General features: G+C 34.4%; 3 protein-coding genes and 1 non-coding gene across 12 annotated transcripts; 2 read left to right on the top strand and 2 right to left on the bottom strand.

Annotated features, from left to right (window-relative positions):
• Positions 1-883: 883 nt before the first annotated feature.
• LOC147390792 (uncharacterized) lies at positions 884-3,498 on the bottom strand. The gene is made up of 3 exons (XM_086458940.1): positions 3,205-3,498; positions 1,592-3,070; positions 884-1,537 (listed from the first exon to the last, which is right to left on the bottom strand). The coding sequence occupies exons 1-3, from the start codon at positions 3,496-3,498 to the stop codon at positions 884-886; spliced, it is 2,427 nt and encodes an 808-aa protein (XP_086315066.1).
• LOC147390793 (small nucleolar RNA R71) lies at positions 2,997-3,103 on the top strand. The gene has a single exon (XR_015170355.1). It is a non-coding gene; the product is annotated as a small nucleolar RNA R71 (small nucleolar RNA).
• A 4,224-nt stretch (positions 3,499-7,722) lies between the features above and the next one.
• Positions 7,723-9,731, bottom strand: LOC147390791 (caffeic acid 3-O-methyltransferase-like). Its single transcript, XM_086459247.1, has 4 exons — positions 9,373-9,731; positions 8,871-9,181; positions 8,122-8,186; positions 7,723-8,025 (listed from the first exon to the last, which is right to left on the bottom strand). The coding sequence occupies exons 1-4, from the start codon at positions 9,729-9,731 to the stop codon at positions 7,723-7,725; spliced, it is 1,038 nt and encodes a 345-aa protein (XP_086315373.1).
• A 4,565-nt stretch (positions 9,732-14,296) lies between these two features.
• LOC147390790 (receptor like protein 21-like) lies at positions 14,297-20,432 on the top strand. Of its 9 annotated transcripts, XM_086459194.1 has the most exons (10): positions 14,320-14,989; positions 15,094-15,243; positions 15,332-15,478; positions 15,567-15,713; positions 15,802-15,948; positions 17,231-17,758; positions 17,986-18,033; positions 18,323-18,372; positions 18,533-18,723; positions 20,053-20,432. In XM_086459194.1, the coding sequence occupies exons 1-6, from the start codon at positions 14,623-14,625 to the stop codon at positions 17,497-17,499; spliced, it is 1,227 nt and encodes a 408-aa protein (XP_086315320.1). In that variant the 5' UTR covers positions 14,320-14,622; the 3' UTR covers positions 17,500-17,758; positions 17,986-18,033; positions 18,323-18,372; positions 18,533-18,723; positions 20,053-20,432. The 9 variants fall into 9 exon arrangements, with proteins under 9 accessions (XP_086315322.1, XP_086315325.1, XP_086315323.1 ...); XM_086459192.1 differs by lacking the exon at positions 18,323-18,372 and having other exon boundaries at positions 18,537-18,723; XM_086459195.1 differs by lacking the exon at positions 18,323-18,372 and having other exon boundaries at positions 20,174-20,432.
• Positions 20,433-25,749: the final 5,317 nt, after the last annotated feature.

Here is a 25,749-nt window from a genome sequence, read left to right as displayed (position 1 = left end):
AAACTCGAATTTTTCAATCCAAATAATCAAATATTTATTCACAATACGCAACATAGGTTAATTGAATGTAAGACTTACAGACAAAACCTGATGGTGCCCTACTTGATTTGGTCAAATTGGCAAAGAGAGTAGTTGGAATATCTATTGAAATTTGGCGAAATCGTGCTCATGGATTTGATCTCTCTTTTGACACCCTTGGATATTGAGAGGGAGATATAAAAATAATGCTGGAGAAGAGGAAGAGAGATGAAGAGTTTTTCTTTCGTTGAGACACGAAGAGACTGTTGGTTGTGAAATTGGGTAACAATAGAAATAGTAGGGCAAATATACCCTTTTTCTATGTGGGTACGAGTTCGGGCCGAGGCCTGTTAGAATATCATGCCGTGGCCCGCCTTTTTATGTTGCTGATCAGTTCTGTCACGGACTAATGCCTTGGCCTGAGAAGAGTTAAGCCATGGCATCCTTTTTAACATTTCTGATCAGTTCTGCCACGGACTAATGCCTTGGCCTGAAAAGAGTTAAGCCATGGCATCTTCAAACTGTGAGAACATGACCTGCTATTTTCGTTAGATGCCACGGCTGTAAATGAATAGATGCCACGGCCTCTTCAATTTGTACTTCCACAGCCTTGCATCATGTTGCCAATGCCCTTGAATTGCTCAGAGACTCCCAACATGTTTCAACACAACATAATTAAATAAAATTAAGAAGAATTCTAAATATTTTAATAAAAGCAAACTAAATAAATTTTTTTTTTTTTTTAAATAAAAAAAAATAACGAAGAATAATAAAAATCAACATAAACGAAGAGAGAGTTTAGAGCACTTGGGTTGCCTCCCAAGAAGCGCTTGTTTTAAAGTCTTCAGCCTGACTTTCTCTGAAGTCACGTCAAGTTTGCTAGAGTGGTGGTGAATTTTCGACGATCAATTCTCCACACATCATAGATCTCCACCTCCTTCATGATTGGGTTAAGTCGACGTTGGTACTCAATAAAAGGCTTATGATATTCCTCCATACGGATTTTCTGCATGCTGGTAGAAGGACAAATCCCCTTAACATCCGTTATGGACCATCCCAATGCTTTCTTGTAATCTCGCAACTCCCTTATATGGCTAGGAAGATACTTGAACTCTAATGATGATGATTCTTGAGTTGACAGCTTCAAATGAGAACATAATGGTGGTACTTCTAACAACTCAAATTCTGGTTTAGAACGAGAGAATTTTGGTGCAGCCTCCAAGTATTTTACCAACTCAAAATACTTAAAATCTTTCTCATTATAAGTATTAATGATTGCTAATTCAAGCTGGTTAAATGGGAGTGTTTTTTCATGGTCATGTCGAACACATGTGTCCACTGCATCAATTCTATAGCAATCTTCAGGCTCTTCAGTGGGAAACTTCGTAGCTTTGAAAACATTAAACGTCACCTCTTGATCTTGAACTCTCATAGTAAGCTCTCCCTTTTGCACATCAATAAGAGTTCTGCCTGTGGCTAAGAATGGTCTGCCAAGAATGATTAGAACATCCTTATCCTCCTCCATATCAAGAACAATAAAATCCACAGGGAATATAAATTTTTCAACCTTAACAAGCACATCTTCAATTTTTCCCTTTGGATACTTTAGTGATCTATCCGCTAACTGGAGTGTCACAGTAGTAGGCCAAGCTTCTCCCAATCCCAATTTTCGAAATATAGACAGTGGCATTAGATTAATACTAGCTCCCAAATTACACAAAGCTCTACCAGAGAAGTGGTTACCTATTGTGCATGGTATAGTGAAGCTCCCTGGATCCTTAAGCTTTGCTGGAAGTTTCCTTTGAATGATAGCACTGCACTCTTCAGTCAAACCCACTGTTTCAAATTCACTCAATCGCCTCTTTTTAGTCAAGATATCTTTCAAAAACTTGGCATAACTTGGCATTTGCTCTAAAGCTTCAGCGAATGGGATATTAATATGCAACTTCTTGAAGATATTTAGAAACTTTGCAAACTGCTCGTCATGTTTTTGTTTCTTGAAACGTTGAGGAAATGGTGGGGATGGGTTGTAATGAGTAATATTTTCTAAGCCCAGCTTGTTATGATCCTGGTTTGTAGTTTCTTTCTCTTGCTCACCCTTCTCTTTAGAGACTGTTTCTTCTGCCACTAAAACATCTGGTTCCTTTGGTTCCTTGACAACATCATTCAACTCTTTTCCACTCCTCAATGTGATAGCATTGCAGTGCTCCTTACCATCTCTTTTTGGATTAGTCTCGGTATTGCTAGGCAAGGTTCCTGGAGGACGGTAGTTAATTGTTGAAGCAAATTGACCCAACTGAATCTCCATATTCCGGATAGAAGTTGCTTGGCTATGGAGTTGAGTTCTAGTCTCTTTCATGAACTGATTAGTGTTTGTCATAAACTGCTTAGTATCTGTCATGAACTGATTAGTGTTAGTTCCCATTTGATGTACTAGATCTTCCAAAGAAGGTTTCTTTTCTCTAGGGAGAGCTTGAGGATGATAGCCTGATTGAAACATGGGTTTTGCAGAAGAAGAGGCCTCAACTTGATTATTATTACTCCATGAGAAATTCGGATGATTTTTCCAGCCCGAATTGTAATAGTTAGAATATGGGTTATTCTGCCTACTACCAACAAAATTGAGAGATTCTGGATTATTAGGGCACATATCTCCCGAATGATTGTCTCCACAAATCTCGCATGTAACGGTAGGAGTTTGAATGGCATGAACTCCAAATGAATCAATTTTCTTAGATAGCGATGCCACTTGAGCAGTCAAAGCCGTAAGAATATCTAATTCATGCACTCCTGCTGTTCTTCTTGGATTCATCCTCTCTGTATGATATTGAAAGTTGTTAGAGGCCATCTCCTCTAATAAATTATACCCATCCTCAAATGTCTTCGCCATAAGAGATCCACCTACTGCAGCATCAACAATCGTTCTAATAGATCCAACCAACCCATTGTAGAAAATTTGGATGATCAACCATTCCGGTAAAGCATGATGAGGACATCTCCGAAGTAAATCTTTGTACCTCTCCCAAGCTTCATAAATAGATTCACTGTCCAACTGCACGAAAGTAGTGATATCATTCCTTAACTTTGCAGTTTTTGACGGTGGAAAATATTTAGCAAGGAACTTTTTCGCCAAGTCATCCCAAGTGGTAATAGATTCCCTTGGCAATGAGTTCAACCAATTCTTGCCATGTCCCTCAATGAGAATGGAAATAATCGCAGTCGGATGGCATCATCATCAACACCGTTATACTTAAACGTAGCACATATCTCTAAAAAATTAGCTAAATGTGCATTGGGGTCTTCAACCTGTGAACCCCCAAACTGAGATACTTGTACCATCTGAATAGTAGCCGGCTTGAGTTCAAAATTGTTGGCTTGTATCGTTGGACGACGAATACTAGTGTGAATCCCATCCATTAATGGAATAGCATAGTCCCGCATAGACTTAGGACCTTCATTACCATTAGTTTGGTCGGCCATTGTATGGTGTTGAGAAGCTTTTCGCTTATTCTTTCTATTTCTTCGACAAGTTTTCTCGATCTCAAAATCCAAAGGAACAAGCTCTAAATTCCCTGTACTACGCATACACTAGCCAAACACCTACAAAATAAAGAAAAGTTTGATCTAAAATCAAATATGATTGAATTAATATTAACAAAAAGATTAATAAATTAGTCCCCGGCAGCGGCGTCAAAAACTTGTTGTCTAAATTTACGCACGCAAGTATACGTATCGAAACAAGTAATAAAGTGATAAGAAAGTATCGTTCCCACGGAGACTAAATACCAATCTATTATTAATTACCAATTTATCTCAATCTAATTTTATCCAAACAAAAGTAAAAATAGGATTTAAGACTAAACAAGAAAAGTAACGGAGAAAATGAATTTGTAAATTAAAATCAATGAGTGATGAAATCTAGGTTTATAATTTTCCCCAAACAATCACTTAATTAGATTATCTTCCCTTCTATGATAAATTAATCCACTATAATTGTCACCCAAGAACACTAAATTCTCTACAAGCCTCTGTCGATGGTCATGTAAAAATACCTTCTAAACTAACTCCCTATATGTCTATGAGAATTAAATCAAGAAGAATTCATTAAGAATAAGCTCTCATAAGGGATGCACATGCAACTTAGTATATGTCTATCTCAAATTAGCATATGTTACTCTATCTAGGTCATGAACACAAAATAACTCTGTCGATATTATTAAGGTTCACCGAATCAATTCAATCAATGGCCAGTTAATTAAATCGCATTAAAGATAGGATAGAATAAACAATCACATGTGGAATCAGAGAAGAAAGAAATAAAACTAATCAAATATCATGAATGGGTTCCATTATAACCCTAGAATAGAAATTAGTTCATCCTTGAAAAGAAAACAAAATCACAAAAGTATTCAGCCATTCTTAGAGATTACAAATATCAAGAGAAGAGATAAAGTTTAGAAAGATAAAACTCAAAAGTCGAATCTCCAGCTCTCGTCCTCCTTCTCGATCTTATGCCTCCAAGAAAAACCCCAAAACTTCTGTCCCCAAATAAGGGTTAAACTTTCCTATTTATAGGTATGGAGTCATTAGGGTTTAAGAGTCCCAAAATCCGTCTCTAATTCGGTCACCACAAATTAACGTGTAAAGCTGGAAACGTAAGCAGGCCATGGCCTCCCAATATATCATGCCGCGGCTTGTATTTCTATATTTCTGTTATGCCATTCTTGAATTCCCGCCGCGGCATCGTTTTCTATCAAGCTGCGGCTTGAAAACTTTTTAGTTTGTATGCTTAGCTTCCTTCTTCCGAGAGAACCAATTTGGAGTCCGAATTTCTCCTAAACGTATGCACCTATCCCAATGTTCCATATTGTTCATAATCTGTAAAATAAGCATAAAAATCAAATAAAAATATATAAACACATAAAAAGTATAAAACTAACTAAACTTAAATAAAAACAACTAAAAGACTCTAAAATTAACAAAATATTATATTTAAAAGTGGTTAATTCGTAGGTATAAAACCTACTCATCAGTTACTAATCCCCTACTTCTCCTTCTCTCATTATAATAGGAAAGACTATCATTTCAAGTGTCTTCTCTTTTAAAAAAAAAAAATAATAAGGAGTGGAAGATGTTGAGTTTGATCCACATCGGACACTTATTGCTTAGTCTCTTTTCTCTTAAAGTCGTGATAATCTGACTACCCCACGTGACATACTCAATTGACCACCTGATGTGACTAGTTCGGGGATTATAAATCTGTGCTCCTTGGGATATACAGCTCCCTTGAGATACACTTTTTATGGGGAAGTGCAGCTGTGTATTCCAAGTAGTGTAGATCTACGTTTCCCAAACTTATCATGTTAGAGTAGTCAATTGAGTTTATGACGTGGGACAGTCAGATAATCCTGATTCTTCTCCTTATAAGTTCTTGGGCCTCTCACTCATTGCCAATTGATTTTGAGCCTCCAAATTTGTCGAAAGATATTTGTTTGATTAACAAGATATAGATCGTCAGGAATCACTCATCTTTAGTGGTGGTTCAAACCTAACTTGAGGTTAGAAAAATCCTAGAAATAACATCATTAGCCAATTGAGAATAATACGTTAAGGGGACGTCAAGGGCTGCACTTTTTCAATGTGGACTTGTCATTTCAAGAGAATGATAGCTCTTTTTATTTTTATTTTTTTATGGAGAGGTAAGAGGTTCATATCTTACAATGATATTCATTCTATTTATTTTTCAAAAAAAAATTAAAAATTTCTAATAATATCTTTAGAAAAGGGTGATTGGTTTGATGAGCATTTCAGATAATCTTTTGTTTCAAACTAATTATGTGCCTGACTTAAATTCCTTTGATAACCTAAATGACCTCGTCTTCAACCTCGAGTCGGAAGTTCTGATCATTTTCACCCAAAAGTGAGTCATCTTAAGTTCTTTAATTTACTGGATAAATTATTTTAAATTATTCAATCTCAACTTCAATCCATTAGTAAATTATTTTAATTAATTTATTCAATCTCTTGTTCAATTCATTATCTTCAACTTCGTCATCAATTTCTTTTAGAAAAATCATTATTTTTGTACACCCAAAATTCTACCGTCTTTTACTTATCAAAAATCCAATCTTACTCTCGTAATTTGAAGATTGGAGGAGATGAAACTCTAAATATACTGTAAATATTGAAGATGATGGGTTCCGAGGGAGAAAAGTCTAAGGCTCTTGTTAGAGGTTGAATACGAGACGCTTATTTTTGGAGTAAACCTAGGTCAAGGAGTATCATCCATTTGGAAATATGGGTATCTCAAATATTTACTAAAAATTGTAAATCACCATTAGCAAACATATTTTTCATTCCAATTATTATATATACAAGAATAAAATATTTATTTTATATATTATTTTCAATAAATTTTTTATTATTTATATTTAAAAAAAGGTCTCATTATTAAGAAATAAAAAATTTATATTTTAAACAACTCATTATTACGAAAGTCTTTAGGAGACAACATGCCTGTCACATGTGCTTTCTATTGTACTATATATATCTATATATGATTGGTAGACATACCAAGAAAAGGACTCTCCAAGCGTAGAGTTCTATAATAAATAAAAAGTGGTGAACTCAACAATAAATAAAAAACCAGTGAGTTCACCAATAATGAGGGGTCATTAAGAAAGAAAGAGTTTACTAAATGACCTATCAAGCTATTGCACAATACTCGGAGATTAATTAGAAAGAAATCCCTCTATCAAGGTCTTTAAGTAATTTCTCCTTTAAAAAAAAAAAAAATTCAAAAGAAAATAAAATTTTCTTCACCTAATCAAAGACTTTGAAAATGAAATGTCAGTGAATTTCCAAATCTAAAATTTAAAATCCAAATCAATGGAGAAAAAAAAAATTATTCGTTTTTTTCGAATTCTTAAAATTTTGTGCTCGAGATCCATGTGTCACCCAATAAGGTTTTTTGGTTCCTCATGGACATGTGGTCCATAAAGATAGGTGGTCCTTCATTGATTCTTAGAAAAACATGAAATCCAATGATCAATATCTATCCTAATAGTACTGATTGTGTTTTAACAGTTGGTCATTTTTTACGAGTCATCGAATCCCGACTCTATGTGTGTATGTGTATTTGGACTCGTCATAATCTGGCGCTCTTTTTTTACTACGTTCCCTTCACAGAATCATGCAAAATCAAAAATATACGTTCTTTTGTATCCCCAAGGCAATTGATCTACGACTCTGTGAAGGGAAAATGCAAAAAAGAGCGTCAGACTATCATGATTCCTGTTACTAATGTTTTGAGCAATGATTGACATGCCTCTTGATGTAGATGCCTCACGATTTGCAATTGCCTCTTTTGGGTCTTGTTTCCATTGGTATAAAGATCATTGATCCATTTTTTGGCAAAATTTCCTTTATAAGACAACAGTAGGACCAACTATGCTTTTAATGTCATTGCTTCATATTTGCCTACCAATGAACATTGAATCGTAGTACCTTAATAGGTTATGGGATCAAACTACAATCCATCAAATTAAGTCTGATTAACATTTGAGATTGGAAGTGAAACTTTGACACATGGCATCCCACAGAGTCCATTTAGGAGTCATCCTTTTGATTATCATTAAGGAAAAATAAAGTAATACAATTTGATCATTTATTCAGATTTGAGTCAAACCCCACGAGCAATTAGTTTCATATCGTTTTATAGAACTCCATGACCCAATAGTTAAAAACACAACAAACTTTATTGATACCGACAAATCCAGCTCCCTTTGCCAAGGCCTCAAACTCGTTCTCCGTCCTTTCCTTTCCTCCGGGGGTTTGTGCGAGCATGACAAGATCCATTTGACATAGGCCTTTTGCAGCAGCGTTGGTCTCGGGGGCCACGGGATGTATCCCCTCCACGACAATCACCTTTCCATTATCAGGTACCGCTTTATAACAATTCTTCAACAACGTCAAGCAGTGTTCGTCGGTCCAATCATGAAGTATCCACTACAAGTTTAATTTATAAAGTCATTAGTAGTCAAGAAAAAACTAACAAAATGATTGTTTGAATATCTAGTGATGTTGATAAATATCCTAACTCACCTTCATGAAAATGGCTTCTCCTTTTGGAACACTTGCAAACATATCTCCTCCGACATGTTCCACGCCTGCAAGCAACATGTATTTTTATTCTTCAAACATATACTCAAACTACACAAAAGAAGTAAATAGATTAATAGATTGAATCATAGTGTTGGGCAAATGCATAAAATGGGTCGGATTTATCCTAAATCCAAGTGATCTGAATTCGAATTTAATAGGTTTTGACCCTTTGAGTAGACCAGATAAAAAATATGGGTCCAATATGGGTTGATGTCCTTTGATCGAAGTTGTATCCGGATCAGATACGGATCGATCCCTATATTTAATTTTGCTAGATCTGAAAGATATATTGCTTTGAAAATTTTAATTTTAATTATGCTTTTCAAAATATTTTTTTCTACTACCTTAATATAACATGAATACTTAAAAAATAAAAGAATTATAATAGTAAAATAGAATAATATATCAATTAAAAAAGAAATATAGTAAAAAAATATTGAATGGTCTGAAATTATCTGAACCAACTGACTCGGATCAAGTAATTTGGTTGGGTAGAAAGGTTCAAATATGGTTTCAATTTATAGGATCTGAATTGGATTCGGATACAGATCTAAATAAAAAATGGATGTAGATATGGATATACTCAGATCCAGCTCAAGTTTGGTTGATTTCGAGTCTAGGTTTCCCAATTTTGAAATACATAAATTAAAAAAAAAATGATCTTTGCATGAGTAGTGTTTGAATCATACCAGGATATGATGGCGCGTGCTCTATTACATGAGGCAAATCAAAGTTAATGCCCTTAATTGAAGGATACTTCGATGTGATGATGCTAATTGTGGTTCCGAGCCCACCGCCCACGTCGACCACTTCATCGAGGTCCTCAAACCCTTTGTATATCTCAAGAATTTTCTTCATGATTATGGTGGTGTGATTGAACATTGCTCTATTGAAGACATCGTTGAACCTTGGGTCTATGCCAGCGTACTCGAACGTATGCACCCCATGTGCCTTGTTAAATGGAATCCTTCCATCAAGAATTGAATCTTTCAGGTGGTACCTATAATTAATTGGACATTAAAATGAAGAAATAGTAGGTGATGTTAGAAAGAAGAGAGTGATGTCTTAGGGAATTGGATACCACCATGATCAAAAGATCATGAAAATGTACATTAAAATAGAGTCTCCATGTCGAGCACCATATCTAATATGGAATAAATATTCTAGTAATATAATTAAGTTTTTACCGACCAGCTAGTCAAGCAGGCTTTGTCTTGGATCAAGTTCATCAGAGTAGAAATGGAGACTCCATCTTCGTTTCGAATAAAGTATTTACACACAGGTGCCAACCCGTATAGCCTTTCAACGTGGCCACTCTCATGTGTGACAATGGAGCACATTAGCACGGAGTAGCTAGAGAGAAGGCGTAGGATACGATCAAGCATGATAGGTGCCTCTGGATTCTGAGTGGGAAGCTGAGAGGCTATCTGTGTGGGAGAGATTTGTGCTGGTGGACTAGCTCTTGCTATGATTTCTAACACATCGAGCTCAATAGCTGCTTCCATGACCATGGGCAGGACCGAAGCGCCAGCCAATTGCATGGCAAACATGCAATCTTCTTCTTCATCAATGGCTTTGAGTTGATTTTCGTTTGAATCCATTTGGTTTGATGGAGCAAAGTATTTAGGTTGAAAAAATTATGCTACAATTAATGAGATTATAAAGAATTTCAAGAAGAAATTCATTAGTGTAGACCACTTTTTCTATAGTACCACGAGGTTGGACACTAATTAAAAAAAACAGTCGTATGACTTAGAGAAATGTACATTTATTTTAGAATAATGCTGGACTGACCTCAGGCTGGAACCTCATGCCGCAATTCTTGATGTGAAAGCGTATGGAAATCATAGATGCTTTTTATCAAATCTCCAGCCCGACTTTTTATTTTATAGAGAGAAATTTTCTTTATGTAATAAATTAGGGTGAGTTATACACGTCCTACCTACCCATAAAAAAATTTTAAAAAAAAATATGTCCCACCTCCTCTTTTGGTTAAAATCACTCATCTTCAATCTTGTTAGATAAAATCTTAACCTTTATCTTCAATCTTAAGATTCTATCTACTTCAAATCTTCAACGTTCAAACCTCAAATATATGATTTTTTAGAAATTATAAAAAGATGAAATAATGGATAGAAAATTCTAAGGATTTTTGTACAGAACGCAAGGTGAAAAAATTGGATTGACACTAAGGTTAGAAAACTTGAAGATGGTAGGTTTCGGGAAGAAAAACCAAATAGATTTTCTGAAGAAGTACAAAACAATGAGATTTAAGACAGAAAATTCTAGATTTTCGGTAAAGAATTAATTTTGGATTAAAAACAATGAATTGAAGATAAGATGGAATAGATTAAAAAATTATGCTCTGGATGTTGAAGATGATTGATACTGAGAAAAAAAATGAGAATCTTTTTACTAGAAGTTGAAGACTAAGTGCATTTGGATCTTTTTTCCATTAGTCTATTAAGAAAATTAAGCTCGAGGGAGGCTTGCTATCAATTTTAAAATACAAGAATATCTCTAATATTTACCAAATCCAATCATCCAATAAATTATTACATTATTAAGCACAGCTTATGCCACATATTATTAAATTATTTGATAATAAATTCCTTCAATAATAGTAATAATAATGTAGCACTTTAGGGTAATGAGAGACTGTTTTGACAACAACTTGATATCAGGATGCCATGTTTTAAATTAGATTAGTGATAATCTGAGTATCCCATATGACACACTCAATTGACTCTCTTGTTGTCACAAGTTTGGGTATCGTAAATCTGTCCGTCTCGAGGTATAAAACTGCATTTCTCATAAAAATGAGTATCCCAAAGTATGCAGATGTACAATTCTCGAACTTGTCACGTCAAGAGATTCGATTGAGTGTAGTCAGGTTATCACGACTCTTTAAATTATTTATATGCTGTACAGCGTGGAGTACAGAATAATAATAATAATTAAGACAACACAAGTTGTCTTATAATAATAAAGGAAGGAGTTAGAAGTTAGGACAACATAAGCATACATCAGTTAACTCCTCCTAGGTAACGGATCTAGCTTTTAAAAATTGTACTAATCCCTAAATTATAATAGCAATAATCTCTAGGAATTGTATATTATTTCTTACATTTCAGCTCGATATCTGATGGAGAGACAAACTTCAAACGTTGTTTGAAAAATCCAAAGAGTTATGTCAAAGTAACAATTAAAATCTCTCTTTTTTCTAAATCACATTTTAGTAAATATCATGATACGGTTCTATGTGAGATTGTGAGTTACAAAATTTGTATTTATGTAAGATGAATACAAACTTTTCACTACTACAATCAAGAGAAAGAAGGATGTGGGCATGGGCATGATTAAGTCATCCCTTCCCAAGTTGTGGAATTTTTGTATGACAACAAAGCCTTATCCCTAACATTTAAGATTGGTTAAATGAAATTTGCTCCTCAAATCTGTTAGACTAAACCCTATGATCCGAAGCATAAATTAAGCAAGAACACAAGAATCTCACACGACACAAAACATGCGTGATTCTGTTAAATAATCGACCTACGTCAACGGGCGAAAATGACGATTTCACTATATTAACCAAAGAAGAACCCGGTTACAATTTCTCTCTATCTCTCGTATATTTCTATCCCCTTTTAGGGTTTCATCTCTTACCCTTTATATACTTAGAGTTACAAAGAGGTTAAACGGGTCGGATCCAAAATCAAACTAAATGGGCTCAATTAAACGGGTCATGCGGGTCGTTAACGGATCTCAAAAGATCTAGGTTGAATCCACAACAACCCTCCACATACAAGAATAGAAGGCATAACCAACAAAATCCATTCTACAAGTCAAGTACTATTTTGTTATTGAAAGGCATAAATTCATATTTTCGCTTACTATCTCCATTCACAATTTTTATTCAAACCATCTTAATCTCTTTCTAACTTAAATGTTTATTCTAATTAAAATAGTAGTCAATCTTCATTGAATATATCCAAACCATCTTAATTGATTGAATGGTGATAATCTGACTCACCCACATGGCATACTCAATCGATACCCTTGACATAACATGTTCGGGAACTATAGATCTGTACTCCTTGACATACAAAACTGCACTTCCCCATAAAAAGGTGCAATTTTGTATCCAGAGGGGTGCAAATCTACGATTCTCGAACATGTCACATTAGGAGTATCGATTGAGTATGCCATGTGGGTAAGTTAGATTATCACGACTCTAATTGATTTCCAACTTGAACGTTTATTTTAATTAAGGCAGTACTCATCTTCATTAAAAACATTCAAATAATCTTAATTGACTTTTAACTTAAATGTTTATTCTAATTAGGGTCGAAGTCGACCTTCGTTGAATATGTCCAAACCATCTTAGTCGATTTCTTCCTAATTTATCATCTATTGGAGCTACTCTTACATTTTCAAATGCTTTTTATGTATATTTTTTTCCTTTTCCTAGTCTTTCCATGTATCCATATCAGCAATCTAATATCTATTACATTAAATTTACTAATGTAATGCTCCTTGGTTCTCTACAACATTTAGTCGAATAAAAGGATAGGTGGTCTTGCTATCAGCGCAAATTATTTATTTTTTCAATTTGATTGGTATGTTCTGTTCTATAGCCCTTTAGAAGCAACCCCCACCACTACGTGAAAATCCCAAATTCGCATTAAAAAATTTGTTGGGCCTGGCCCGTCGAATTTTAAAATCCAAAATCCGCGGCCGGTGGACCACGTTTTAAAACCCAAATTATAATATGCCTCTCACTGTTCCTCTCCCTCTCTCACTGTTCCTCTACCTCTCCCACAGTCTCTCGTCGATCGATCGTCTCTCACGGTCTCTCTCTCTATTTCTCATCGATCGATCGTCTCTCTCTCTCTCACAGTCATCGATCGATCGATCGCCTCTTACGGTCTCTCTCTCGCACAGTCATTGATCGATCGATTGATCGTCTCTCACGGTCTCTCTCTCTCATGGTCTCTCTATTACAGTCATCGATCGATCGATCGCCTCTCACGGTCTCTCGCTTTCTCACAGTGGCTCTCTCGATCGATCGACCTCGTTTTTTCATTCGCTCGATCGATCGACCACTCCATCGATCGATTGACCTCTCTATCTCTCTCTCACAGTCTCTTTCTCGATCGATCTCTCTTTCGATCTGTCTCCCTCGATAGATCTCATCTCCCACTCTATTTGATCAATCGATCTCCTAGATCAGAAACAGGTTTTGGTCTATTTGCAAGAAGTGAATAGGAAATTAGATCAACTGAATTTGATAGAAACAAGTGTTGGGAGTGGAAATGAGGATCAGAACGAATATCGGTATGCAATTCCTGAAATCCCTAATTTTTCTGTTGGAATGGAAGTGCGAATTGAAGAATTGAAGTTGGAGTTGTTTAGAGACAACGTGAGTATGATCGGATTGTGCGCAATTGGTGGATCAGGGAAGATTACATTGGCTGCTAAGCTTTGTTGAGACGAACAAGTGAAAGGTATATCTATCTATTCAAAACTCACATTGAACATTTTTTTTAACTTATGGTTATATGATTTTTTTTTAGTAGATTAAAAAATTTAACATTGAATTTTATACACAATTGAATCGTGGTGAAAAGAAAAAGATCACTTTATTCACCTTTGATAAAGAACTTTGAATCCACAAGGAAAACAAAGAGAATTATTCTAAGAAAGCTAACATTCTATTGATAGTCTAGATGTTGCAAAATGTACCTCTCACTATGGTTTGAAATATCAGAATGTATCTATCGATACGTATCGGTATCAGCCGAGCTGATATGAAACATTGAATGTTTTAGGTATGTATCAATTGACACCATATTGAAACTTTCATTAACCAAAAAATTCAATCAATACGATATTTTAAACATTGTCGCTCACCATCATTTAAATAGACTTTTAAACTTATAATTTGTCATTCATTTCAGCTTATTATATTTTTTTTGGCCGTGTGATCTTCCCATTAAGTGTAAGACCCAACAATGGACTATGAATTGATGACATGTACAGATCTAATGAGTTAGAGAATCCACCGTGAAGATAAGTTTAAAATTTTTATTTATTTTTTTAGATTGGAGTGTGACATTTGCTTACACTTGAACGGGGTTGGAATACGAGACCAGGATCTCCTTACAAACTCACTTTTATAGAATAATCATAAATTTTCTTTATTATTACGGCAAGTTGACTTACTTTTATAGAATAATCATAAAAAATAAAAATAAAAATTCCTTGAGATTAAAATAAATAAAATTAAATTTGAGGTTCTCTGTCCACTGTCACATCAGCACTGTGTAAGCAAGGAATAAAGCATTATAAAAGGGATGTTGGGTTTAGTTAGATTTTCAATTTAAAATCAATCAAGCATTGTTTCTTATATATATCTTGGAGAGTAGGATAAGGCCTTATATGATGTTGTGTTTGTGGGTTTTGTGGGTAATATTATTGGTTAAGTTTGAAGGATTAGGGTGTTTGGGATGCTTAGAACAAGAGAGAATTGCTCTGTTACATATCAAATCTGCCTTCAATCACTCAGAAGAGTCTTTTCTTTCTTCTTGGGACCCTAAGATGGAGACTAATTGTTGTCTGTGGGAGGGAGTTTTATGTAACAATATCAATACCAGTAGGCGAGTCATCAAACTTTCTCTTAATAGTGATAGGGATCATGAGTTAAGAGATTGGTGGTATCTGAATGTCTCCTTGTTTATTCCCTTTGAGCAACTAAGGACACTTGATTTATCCAAAAATTGGATATCTGGTTGGGTTGAAAATGAAGGTAGGCCTCTCTCTCTCTCTCTCTCTCTCTCTCTCACACACACACACACACACACAAGAGACTGATTCATATCTTCTCTCTCTCTCCTGTTTTTGTACTCACAGGTTTCAATAAATTATCCACACTCAACAAATTACAACACTTGGATTTGAGTGGGAACTTTTTTAAGAGTCTAACATCTTTGGGTGAACTTTCATTTCTTAAGACTCTCAATCTCAGTTATAATGGCTTAGAAGGACCAATTCCAATTGAAGGTAAGCATGTTTAGTCCTGAATCTCTTAGAAAATCTGCTTTTAGTTTTAGTTTTAGTTCATATTTTTATTTAATCTTTCCTTTTGTAGAGTTCACTTCTTTGATAAAATTGGAGGTGTTGGATTTAAGTCTCAACTACTTCAATGGGAGTATTCCTTCATCTTTGAGTGAACTTTCATCTCTTAAGGCTTTGTATCTCAATGATAATCACTTAGAAGGACCAATTCCAATTGAAGGTAAGCATGTTTAGTCCTGAATCACAAAGAAAATCTGCTTTTAGTTTTAGTTTTAGTTCATATTTTTGTTTAATCTTTACTTTTGTAGAGTTCACTTCTTTGATAAAATTGGAGGTGTTGGATTTAAGTCTCAACTACTTCAATGGGAGTATTCCTTCATCTTTGGGTGAACTTTCATCTCTTAAGGCTTTGTATCTCAATGATAATCGCTTAGAAGGACCAATTCCAATTGAAGGTAAGCATGTTTAGTCCTGAATCTCAAAGAAAATCTGCTTTTAGTTTTAGTTTTAGTTCATATTTTTATTTAATCTTTACTTTTGTAGAGTTCGCTTCTTTGATAAAATTGGAGGTGTTGGATCTAAGTTATAACAACTTCAATGGGAGTATTCCTTCATCTTTGGGTGAACTTTCATCTCTTAAGGCTTTATATCTCAAATCTAATTCATTAGAAGGACCAATTCCAATTGAAGGTAAGCATGTTTAGTCCTGAATCTCAAAGAAAAATTGCTTTTAGTTTTAGTTTTAGTTCATATTTTTATTTAATCTTTACTTTTGTAGAGTTCACTTCTTTGATAAAATTGGAGGTGTTGGATCTAAGTTCTAACAACTTCAATGGGAGTATTCCTTCGTCTTTCTGATAATCAATTTGAGGGCCTATTGAAAATGAGCACATTTACTCCTGGTTTTTTGTCCACGCAACACAACTTGAGATACGTTGATCTGTCTAATAACAATTTCAAGGGAAAGCTCCCAACATGGATATTAGAGAATAACACAAGATTAGAATTCTTAAGTCTTAGGAATAACTCCTTTATTGGTCCCTTTCATCTGCCATCTCAATCCAAAAACACTCACATGCATTTTTTCGACATCTCTGTTAATCAAATCTATGGAGAACTTCCGTCGAAAATCGGTTCAATTCTTCCAAATTTATTTGTCCTAAACATATCTAAAAATTCTTTGCACGGTAGCATTCCTCGATCTCTTGGTAACATGAGAATCCTGCATTCATTAGACTTGTCCAAAAATAATTTATCAGGTGAGCTACTTGAATGGATTGGAAATCTTTCAAGGTTGGAATATCTCATCATGTCAAAAAATTATTTTCAAAGTGCTATACCAAACACTTTTTGCAAACTCAAGATGCTTGAATTTCTTGATATTTCTCAAAACAATCTTTATGGGACCATGCCTTCTTGCCTCAACTTAACAAATCTGATGTACATACATTTGCAAAAGAATGATTTTAGTGGACCAATACCAAAAGCTTTAGCCCGAAGTTCCTCCCTTGTGACATTAGATATGAGTGATAACAATTTGTCTGGCAACATTCCGAATTGGATCAATGCTTTCTCAAATATGACAGTTCTTTTGAAAAGAAATCAACTTCAAGGTCTCATTTCAAATCAATTATGTCAACTACTCCACTTAAACCTTATGGATCTTTCTCACAATAATTTGTCTGGTTCAATACCTTCTTGCTTGAAAAATGTATCATTTGGTAAAGCATGGATTATTCCGTATGATAGTTTTTGGATTTCATCCTCATTCATAAGCAATACCCCTAGTGTAACTGTGAGCATCAAAGAACTAGAAGATGTGGAGTTTATGACAAAAAGAAGAAGATCCATAGAAGATCCATAGAGACATCACTTATACCCAAACATCCTAATGTTGAACCCCAAGCAGAAAATTCCGCTGAAACTCAATCTCTAAACAGTAACATGGATAAAATTGCGGAGTATTATGCAGCCAGAAGAAGCTCGGAGCTGGGCAGAAGATGGTGGATTGGACCGACGGAAAATCCAGGTCCTTCTGTGAGAGAGAGGCTGATCCAAGCACTTAAATATATTAGAGATACCATAAAAAATGGAGATGTACTTATTCAGATATGGGTACCTGTACAGAAGGGAGACAAGCTTGTTCTTATTACTAATGACCAATCCTTCTCGCTTGATGATAACTGTCATCAGCTCACAAATTACCGAAATGTCTCTATCAAGTACCAGTTCCCGGCTTGAGGATTCTCACGAGCCATTTGGGTTGCCCGGTCGAGTTTACTTGGAGAAGGTACCAGAATGGACTCCCAATGTACAATTTTTCAGCAGTGATGAGTACCCATGGGTGAATGATGCTCAATGGTATAATGTTCATGGAACCCTTGCGCTTCCCATCTTTGAACGAGATACTCAGTCTTGCTTGGGTGTTTTGGAGGTTGTGATGACTACTCTGAAGATCAATTATCATCTCGAACTCGAAAATGTTTGCAAGGCACTTGAGGTTTGTGTCCTATTTCTTCCATAAGTATGTTTTTTTTTTTTTCTTTCTAGCATAAGGTTGTGTTTAGCTTCTCTTTATTAGAAACAATGTTCACTACAAAAAATATACAAATGGGTGTTGCACCTTTTTCATATTTTCTCCTAATACACTTCTCATCACCCAACCATGAAATCAGAATGATAATTTCATCCTCTTATTCTGATCCAAAGAAACTTATTTTCTTGTAGGCTGTTGATCTTAGAAGTTCTGAAGTTTCAAGCACTCCTTATGTAAAGGTAAACAAACTATTATCCTACCAAATCAAAATTTAGTTATCTAAAATTTCAAAATTTTCTTCTTAAAATCATGGGTAGGATTCTTTTCGACCAGGCCGATTCAGGGCCCTTCCTTTGGGAATGATATATGTTCTTGCTAAACCCAATTACTGTAATTCCTCTTTATTTCAACTCTTTTGGGTGCATTGGATTAGAACACATCAATGTTTATTTGATCTCCTTATTTAAGCTTAAAACCCACTTCCAAGAGAAAAAAAATCTGAGGAAGTGTTTGAAAAATATGTCGTAGGACAAGTTGCTGCACTTGTTTTGTGCCATACAAGGGAATTAGCTTACCAGGTTTGTTTATTACGTGGATCTTCATTTGGTGCTTATCATTTCTAGGTGTTTTGTCAATAGATTTGTTGGAATTAAGTTGTAATTGGTTGGCTTTTAGGTTGTGAAGCACAGATAGTACTCTCCATTAACTTTTGGTTCTGTTTTTCTATCTGTGTTTCAGCCAGGTAGTAATGTGCTTCTAGGAGATGGAGAATTTTTGTTAATATTTGTTGTATGAATATCAGAAGTAAATGAATGTGAGTTCGTGATGATCTCCTTGTCTTCTTCCTCTTCAATGTCTCCTGCAACTCGAACCCAACTTTATTCTGACCACGGCGTCTCCTCCATGGAAGAGCAGCTGCCACAGAGATGGTATTGGTACCACCACATTCAACTTGATTATTATGCTTTAAATATAGATTTTGCTTACTATTTTGAATCTATTTTTGGGGTTTCTGAGCTTTAGTAGAAATGATTCCTAGTCAAAATGTTGAAAAAAAAACCCTTGATTGGTGATCTCTGGAGAGTTAGAATGTGCTTTGTTACGATCCATTTCCGTACAAAACCTCCAATATTTATGAATGGAACCAGAATCTCCCCATAGATGAATTTGTTGTCTTAGTATTTGATTTTCAATACTCAATTTGTTTGCAGGGATATCAAATCGTTATCCATTGCATATGGTTTTGGTTATTGATTTGTAATCCATCTCTAATTGTTTAAAATGGTTGTGTAAGTGAGCTGGTTTATAGAAAATAGGTACTAAAAAGTTCATGATTAAAAATACATATACTTTTGGATATTCTCGGTATAAATGTGAAGTTTCTTGTTTGAAATGATGCACAACTTATTACTACGTAGCTTTTTTGATGTTTGTTCAAATAGTTGTATCTTTTCAATCCTTAATAGTCCTTTTATTTGTCCATCTCCTTATAATTTCAGTCTTGAATTTCTTTTCGAGCAACCATTATCTCTTTAATGAAACATGACTCAAATGTACCAACACCCGCTTTTCATTCATCCTTAATTAATTGGAAAACCTATGCTTAAGAAAGATAAGCACAACATGTAAAGGTTGCTGAAGCTGTTTCCTTCTCCTATCAATGATATCTAAAGTTGGCTGTTTGTTTGGACTAGCATTTCTTATGCCAATAAGCCTCTTATTGCTATCAATTAGATGAACTAAATGAACTAATCCTCTTCTCTCTGCTTTTCTTGCCCCCTCAACTGCAGCCCTAAACCTAGGTCATAACTGAAACCCATCTCTCCCACGAACCTCGTTTAAATCCAGTCCCAACTGAACCCCTTGAAACTCATATACACATTGTTTTTGTTTTCCAGCTAACTGATAAAGCAATAGTAGGTATAAAATTCGTTTACTGGTATTTACTTCATTGTTTTCCTATTCAAATGTTATTTACCATGTGTTAGAAGAACCTCTTTACTTAATTGATTCTACTTAATTGGATTCCTCATTTTTGTTAAAGTAGAACAATTACAAGGTTTTAAATAAATGTGTTGGATAGAATGCTCCTCATTTGGATTCCTCATTTTTTAAAGTAGGCTTCTCGTTTTTTGTATTCTACTTATTTTTTATGAGTTTAAATAAACCTTGTAATTGTTCTTTTTGAGTTTTTTTTTTATTACTATATTTGAATGTTAGTTTGCTTATTTGGAATACCAGTTTTTGCCATTTTGCAGATACAAAATGATCCAAAGATCTTGGCCATGACCAATTTGATAGCCGCATATCAACGGAACGAGATATGTTCTTCTATTACTTTGGGTTGATATCTCGATATACCAAATCTTTTTTGTGTAGGTACGAGAGCGCTATTAGGATTTTTCAGAACAGTAGCAATGTGGGGGAAATCCAAACCGTGAGGAAAATAAGAGGACGCGATAGAGCGGAGAGAGCTAGAAGAGATCGAGGACATCACGACCATTTGCTTCTAACTGTGTTTTATTTCTAAACAATTATGTGACGTAATTTCATCTGTAACTGTCCAATTGCTTCAATTAGAACTTGTTTAGTAATGAAATTTCAATATATAATATGAATTTTGAGTTGTTTAGTTTAATTTGGAGCTTGTTTTATAATTTTTGTCTTGTTTGTTATTTTTCTGATTTTTTATATTATTATTTCATTTATTGGGATTGGTGAATTAGAGATCGCCTTATTGTTGTTAAATCTCCATATTCGACTGTCATATTGTATGGATTTTATTTTTTTTGAAGCACATTCTACAAAAAATATTTGATAGTCCAGGGCCGTCAAAAAAAAAAATTCTACAAGAGAATATTTGACGAGCATATTTGACGGGAAGGGCCGTCAAATTTCTCAAAATTTGACGGGCTAAGACCGTCAAATATGGGCTTTTTTCACATAGTGCACCTAAACAATTCTACTTCAAATTTATATGTAGATCTTCCTCAAGTACTAAGCAGGAGAAGAAGAATAAGCGGTAGCATCAACTACTGAACAAGAGCAAGAGAAGAAGAAGTAATAGTAGCATCCACTATTGAGTAGGAGTAGGAGAAGAAGAAGAAGAAGAAGAAACAGTAGCAGCTACTGCTGGTCACCGAATTTGGTCGAATCACTTTAAATTTTTGAGACAAGTGTTGGCTCCCTAGGGGGAGACCGAACTACTTAGATGTACCATTGTGAAGGGTCGGCCATGGGGCCAAACCACCTAGATGAATCATGATGAGACTTCATCCATGGTGGTCGAACCACTTAAAGAGAACAATTGAGTGGGGATCAGCTAAAGAGATTGATCCGTCTACATTTTCAAACCGGATTAAGGGTTGGATTAGATTAGAACGGATCTAATTGCCTTGATTTAGTAATTTTGCTAATCCCTAGAAAGGGGATACTTTTTGTTCCTACAATTACAATAATTAAAGTACTTTCTTTTTGTCATTTTTCCAAAATGTCCATTATATCAAGTTGTTATGAAAATTAACAAAATCTAACTTCGATCTTTCTCTAAATCTAGATAAGGATAATCCCAATCTTCATGGAAAGATGATGATATCCGATAAATCAATTTTTTTCCTCAAATTAAATTTAAGGATTATAGTATCATTATATCAATAATTTAAGGAGAGATTGAAATCGAGAATGTGTTGTGATCGCATGCACTAAGTAACGAGAGGTACAAAAGTGTTTGGCATCGTGCGACTGTCAATTACGATATGGAAAGGATCTCGATGGCTTCTTTACTCTGTCCTGGTAACGACGCGATGATCAACCCTGCAATGGAAGATGGATCTCCGGCCACATACAAGAGTTTTACGTATCCCAAATATTACAAAAAGTTTTGGAGCAGGACTTTGGACCAAGAATATTGTTTGAAGCTATGTAAGAATTGACGTTTGAATTTGTTGTGGTTTTAGGATTATAAGAAAGAGTAGTTACGTACTACATTTTTATTTTGAAACAAATTTTTTTTTTTTTTGATTGATAAGCAATTTCATGAGCTATACTATCCTTAAAGGTTGATTTCAAGAGCTACTTTTGTTTCTCTTGAAAATGAATGAAGTTCTATTCTATTAATTAATGTTAGATGTGGTTACAATAAGTTAGGAATGGGATTATTTGAAGTTTGAAATGGAAACACTAACTGGTTTCCAACCTAAACCACTTAGTACCCAATGATGAGAGATGGGTGTGGAGAAAGACAGAATCCAAATTTTTGAAACTCAACTTCTCAAATAGTGTAAAAATACACTAGCCCAAGACTCATAACCAAGAATAAGAACAACAACAATTAAAATAATGAAAAGAGAAATACTAATTTAATTCGAAAAAAAATTTTACTAGTTGAAAATGAGACCTCCACTTATTCAAGATATGGAATTTGGAGTGTTGATGGTATCTTACTCATTTTCTCTCTTCTCAATAGTTATTTCAAGGATTTTGTTGTAAATGAAACTCCCTATATGTTATATAGGTGGTGGAAGAAATTTCTAACATGTTAGAATGCTTGTTCAAGAAGTTTCAAGAGGATTTTTAGAGAGTTCAAGATAGAAAACGAAAATGCATTGAGACTTAAGATTGGTTGCATGAGAAAATGGAGATAATAATTGATGGTAATAGGGTTCATCAATGAAAATAGAGATTCTAGAAGAATACATGAGAAAAGCAATAATGGTTACATGAGAAATGCAAAGGTGATGAGATAGAGAAGAGAGAGAAAGTGACATATGTCAACCACATATGTTAAGTGGGGCCCATACAAAATTATATAAATACCCTCACTACAATCCTTAAAATAAAATAAGACTTCTAAAAAATTAACTTTAAAATTTAACAAGAGGTAGATACCCAAATTCAAATTCGGCAATTATTCGGTGGGGATTCAATTCAGTTACTAAGGATAAATTTGAAAGGTTTTGTGAAAAAAAATAAAAATAGAAAATTTTTCAGGAAATATACATATGATATATTTGTGTTTCTTATAAAAACCCATTACCTTCAACCTTCCTAAAAGTCCCATGCATTTTGTTCTAGACATATGAATGTTTAGAAAATAAAATTTTGAGGATGAAGGGTAGAAATGTGATCATATTCCGCAGTTAATTGATAGATCGTCAATTAATTTGTTGATTCGTTGATTTAATTGGTTAATCCCTTATTTGAAGAATTTTAATAATTTCACAGAATTTTCATAATTCTTTCCCACTAGAGAAGAATTTTCAAATATTTCTCACCAACATTGTGACCACGATCCGAAATCTCACTTTTGCAATGCATTTTACTCAAATACTTAATTAGCCTCTACAAACTTATGCTGATCATGACCTCTGAGTTTCAGATCGTTTTATAGAACTCCATGACCCAATAATTAAAAACACAACACACTTTCTTGATACTGGCAAACCCAGCTCCCTTTGCCAAGGCCTCGAACTCTTTCTCCGTCCTTTCCTTTCCTCCGGGGGTTTGTGCGAGCATGATAAGATCAAGTTGACATAGGCCTTTTGCAGCAGCGTTGGTCTCAGGGGCCACGGGATGAATCCCCTCCACGACAATCACCTTTCCATTATCAGGTACCGATTTATAACAATTCTTCAATAACGTCAAGCAGTGTTCATCGCTCCAATCATGAAGTATCCACTACAAGTTTAATTTATAAAGTCATTAGTAGTCAAAAAACACTAACAAGATGACTGTTTGAATATCTAGTTATGTCAATAAATCTGAACTCACCTTCATGAAAATGGCTTCTCCTTTTGGAACACTCACAAACATATCTCCTCCGACATGTTCCACACCTACAAGCATGCTACTTTTATTCTTAAAACATATACTCAAACTACATGGAAGAAGAAACATAGATTGAATCATAGTGTTGGGCTTATAGGGCAGAAAAATGGGTCAGATTTTATCTGAAATGCGAGTGATCTGAATCCGAAATTAACGGATTTGGACCCTTGGAATAGACCCAAAAAAATGCGTCGAATATGGGTTGATGTCCCTTGATCCGAGTCGGATCCAGATCAGATACGGATCCATACCTATATTTGCCTAAATCTGAATGATATATTTATATTTTTATGTTTTTCAAATTATCTTTTTCCTACTACTTTAACATAACATGAATTATTACAGATTAAAAGAATTATAATAGTAAAATAGAATAGTATGGCAATTAGAAAAGAAATATAGCAAAAAAACAAAAACAAAAAACATGTTGAATGGTCCAATTATCCAACATGATTCAAGTAATTCGGCTGGGTCGGATAGTTTGGATGTTGTTTCAGTTTATAGGATCGGAGTCGGATTCGGATACGGGTACAAATCTGAATAAAAAAATTTGATCTAGACTCAGATCCAGCTCGAACCCAACCCATTTTAAGCCCTAGTTGGTCTCCCTTAATGCGGATAAACTGGCAATTCATGTTGTTCAGTTGATTTCGAGTTTCAGTTTCCCAATTGTGAAATACATAAATAAATAAATGAAAAATTAAAATGTTGATCTTTTTATGAAGAGTGTTTGAATCATACCAGGATAGGATGACGCGTGCTCTATTACATGAGGTAAATCAAAGTTAATGCCCTTAATTGTAGGATACTTCAATGTGATGATGCTAATGGTAGTTCCGAGCCCACCACCCACGTCAACCACTTCATCGAGGTCCTCAAACTCTGTGCACTTACCACGTCAATCATGCACTGATCACTTATGTTTTGGTGCGTCAATTTGTAAGTATTCATCTAAGAATAAATCTTTATATAATTGAAAAAATCAACTTGAGATTTCATATAATCTCGATTGACCAATCTTAAGATGTGACATGTATTGAGAGTATTTTAAATTTATAAAAATATTTATATTTGAACAACCTCAAAAATTAGACATTCTTCAATTGATTTGTGATATGTCGAATAGATTGATTGTGCATAATTGAATTGACGTCGAGGTGTGTTTAAAACTATAAATACTTTTTTACTTGTATCTCGAGATAAAATATATATGGTTCTAAAGACACCTCCACTTTTGTTCAATGTTCGAAATAATGTGGTAGGTTGTCGGTCTAAGATAAAAAATTAAAAAATTCCACTTTTAGACATGTACTCCTTGTCATGTTAGTTCGTGGGCCCTAAAGGGACTCTGTGTTAAATGGGAAAAAGGTAAATGAAGTTGATTTGCAAAGCAACGATCTGGAGTATGGGATTTAAATTATTATTATTATTATTTTTTGTTTTGTTTATTTTACAATCGTATACTTCGATGGCTTCATATACTTTAATAACACTAAAACTACTGTTGTATTTTTTAGATTTTATATTTGAAAAACGTATCAAAATTAACTATCATGCATGAAGCCAAATTGCTAACATAATCTTGTTTTTAAAATATTCATCAACATAGTCATATTTCTATTTTGGTATTTGTTTACTTTTTGCCAAATTGGGTGTCAATGAATGTCATATTACAATTTTATCTTTTTAATCTCCTAGTGAACCTCAAATAATAAATTATGAACAACTCATAACTATATTTAGGATTCAGGATTTAGGATTTTTTTTTTTTTCATATTGAAAATAAAGATATTTTAAAGAAAAAAATCACTTTATTGGTATGAATTTGAAAAAGGAAATATGATGGCAAATTTAATTTTATGTCGATATAGAATATACCCATGTTGGTAAAAATACCAAAATGAGTTTATGACCATTTTGGTAAATCACCATTAATATGCTCCATTTTTTAATATATTATTTTAAGATAAGATCACTTGGCTACAATTTCATTGGACCCAAAATCAACATATGGCTGATGATCAACTTCTACGGGTCATCGAAACATTTTGTGTGGACTACTAGTGGTCTGCACATGGAATGGAAGTAGCCAACCCACCAATTACTCCTGTAGAATGTGATGGGCAAAA

This window comes from Akebia trifoliata, chromosome 11 (assembly GCF_017979445.1).
Source record: "Akebia trifoliata isolate Shusen 1 chromosome 11, ASM1797944v1, whole genome shotgun sequence".
Taxonomy (NCBI): domain Eukaryota; kingdom Viridiplantae; phylum Streptophyta; class Magnoliopsida; order Ranunculales; family Lardizabalaceae; genus Akebia; species Akebia trifoliata.
This window is presented reverse-complemented; position numbering and strand designations above follow the sequence as displayed.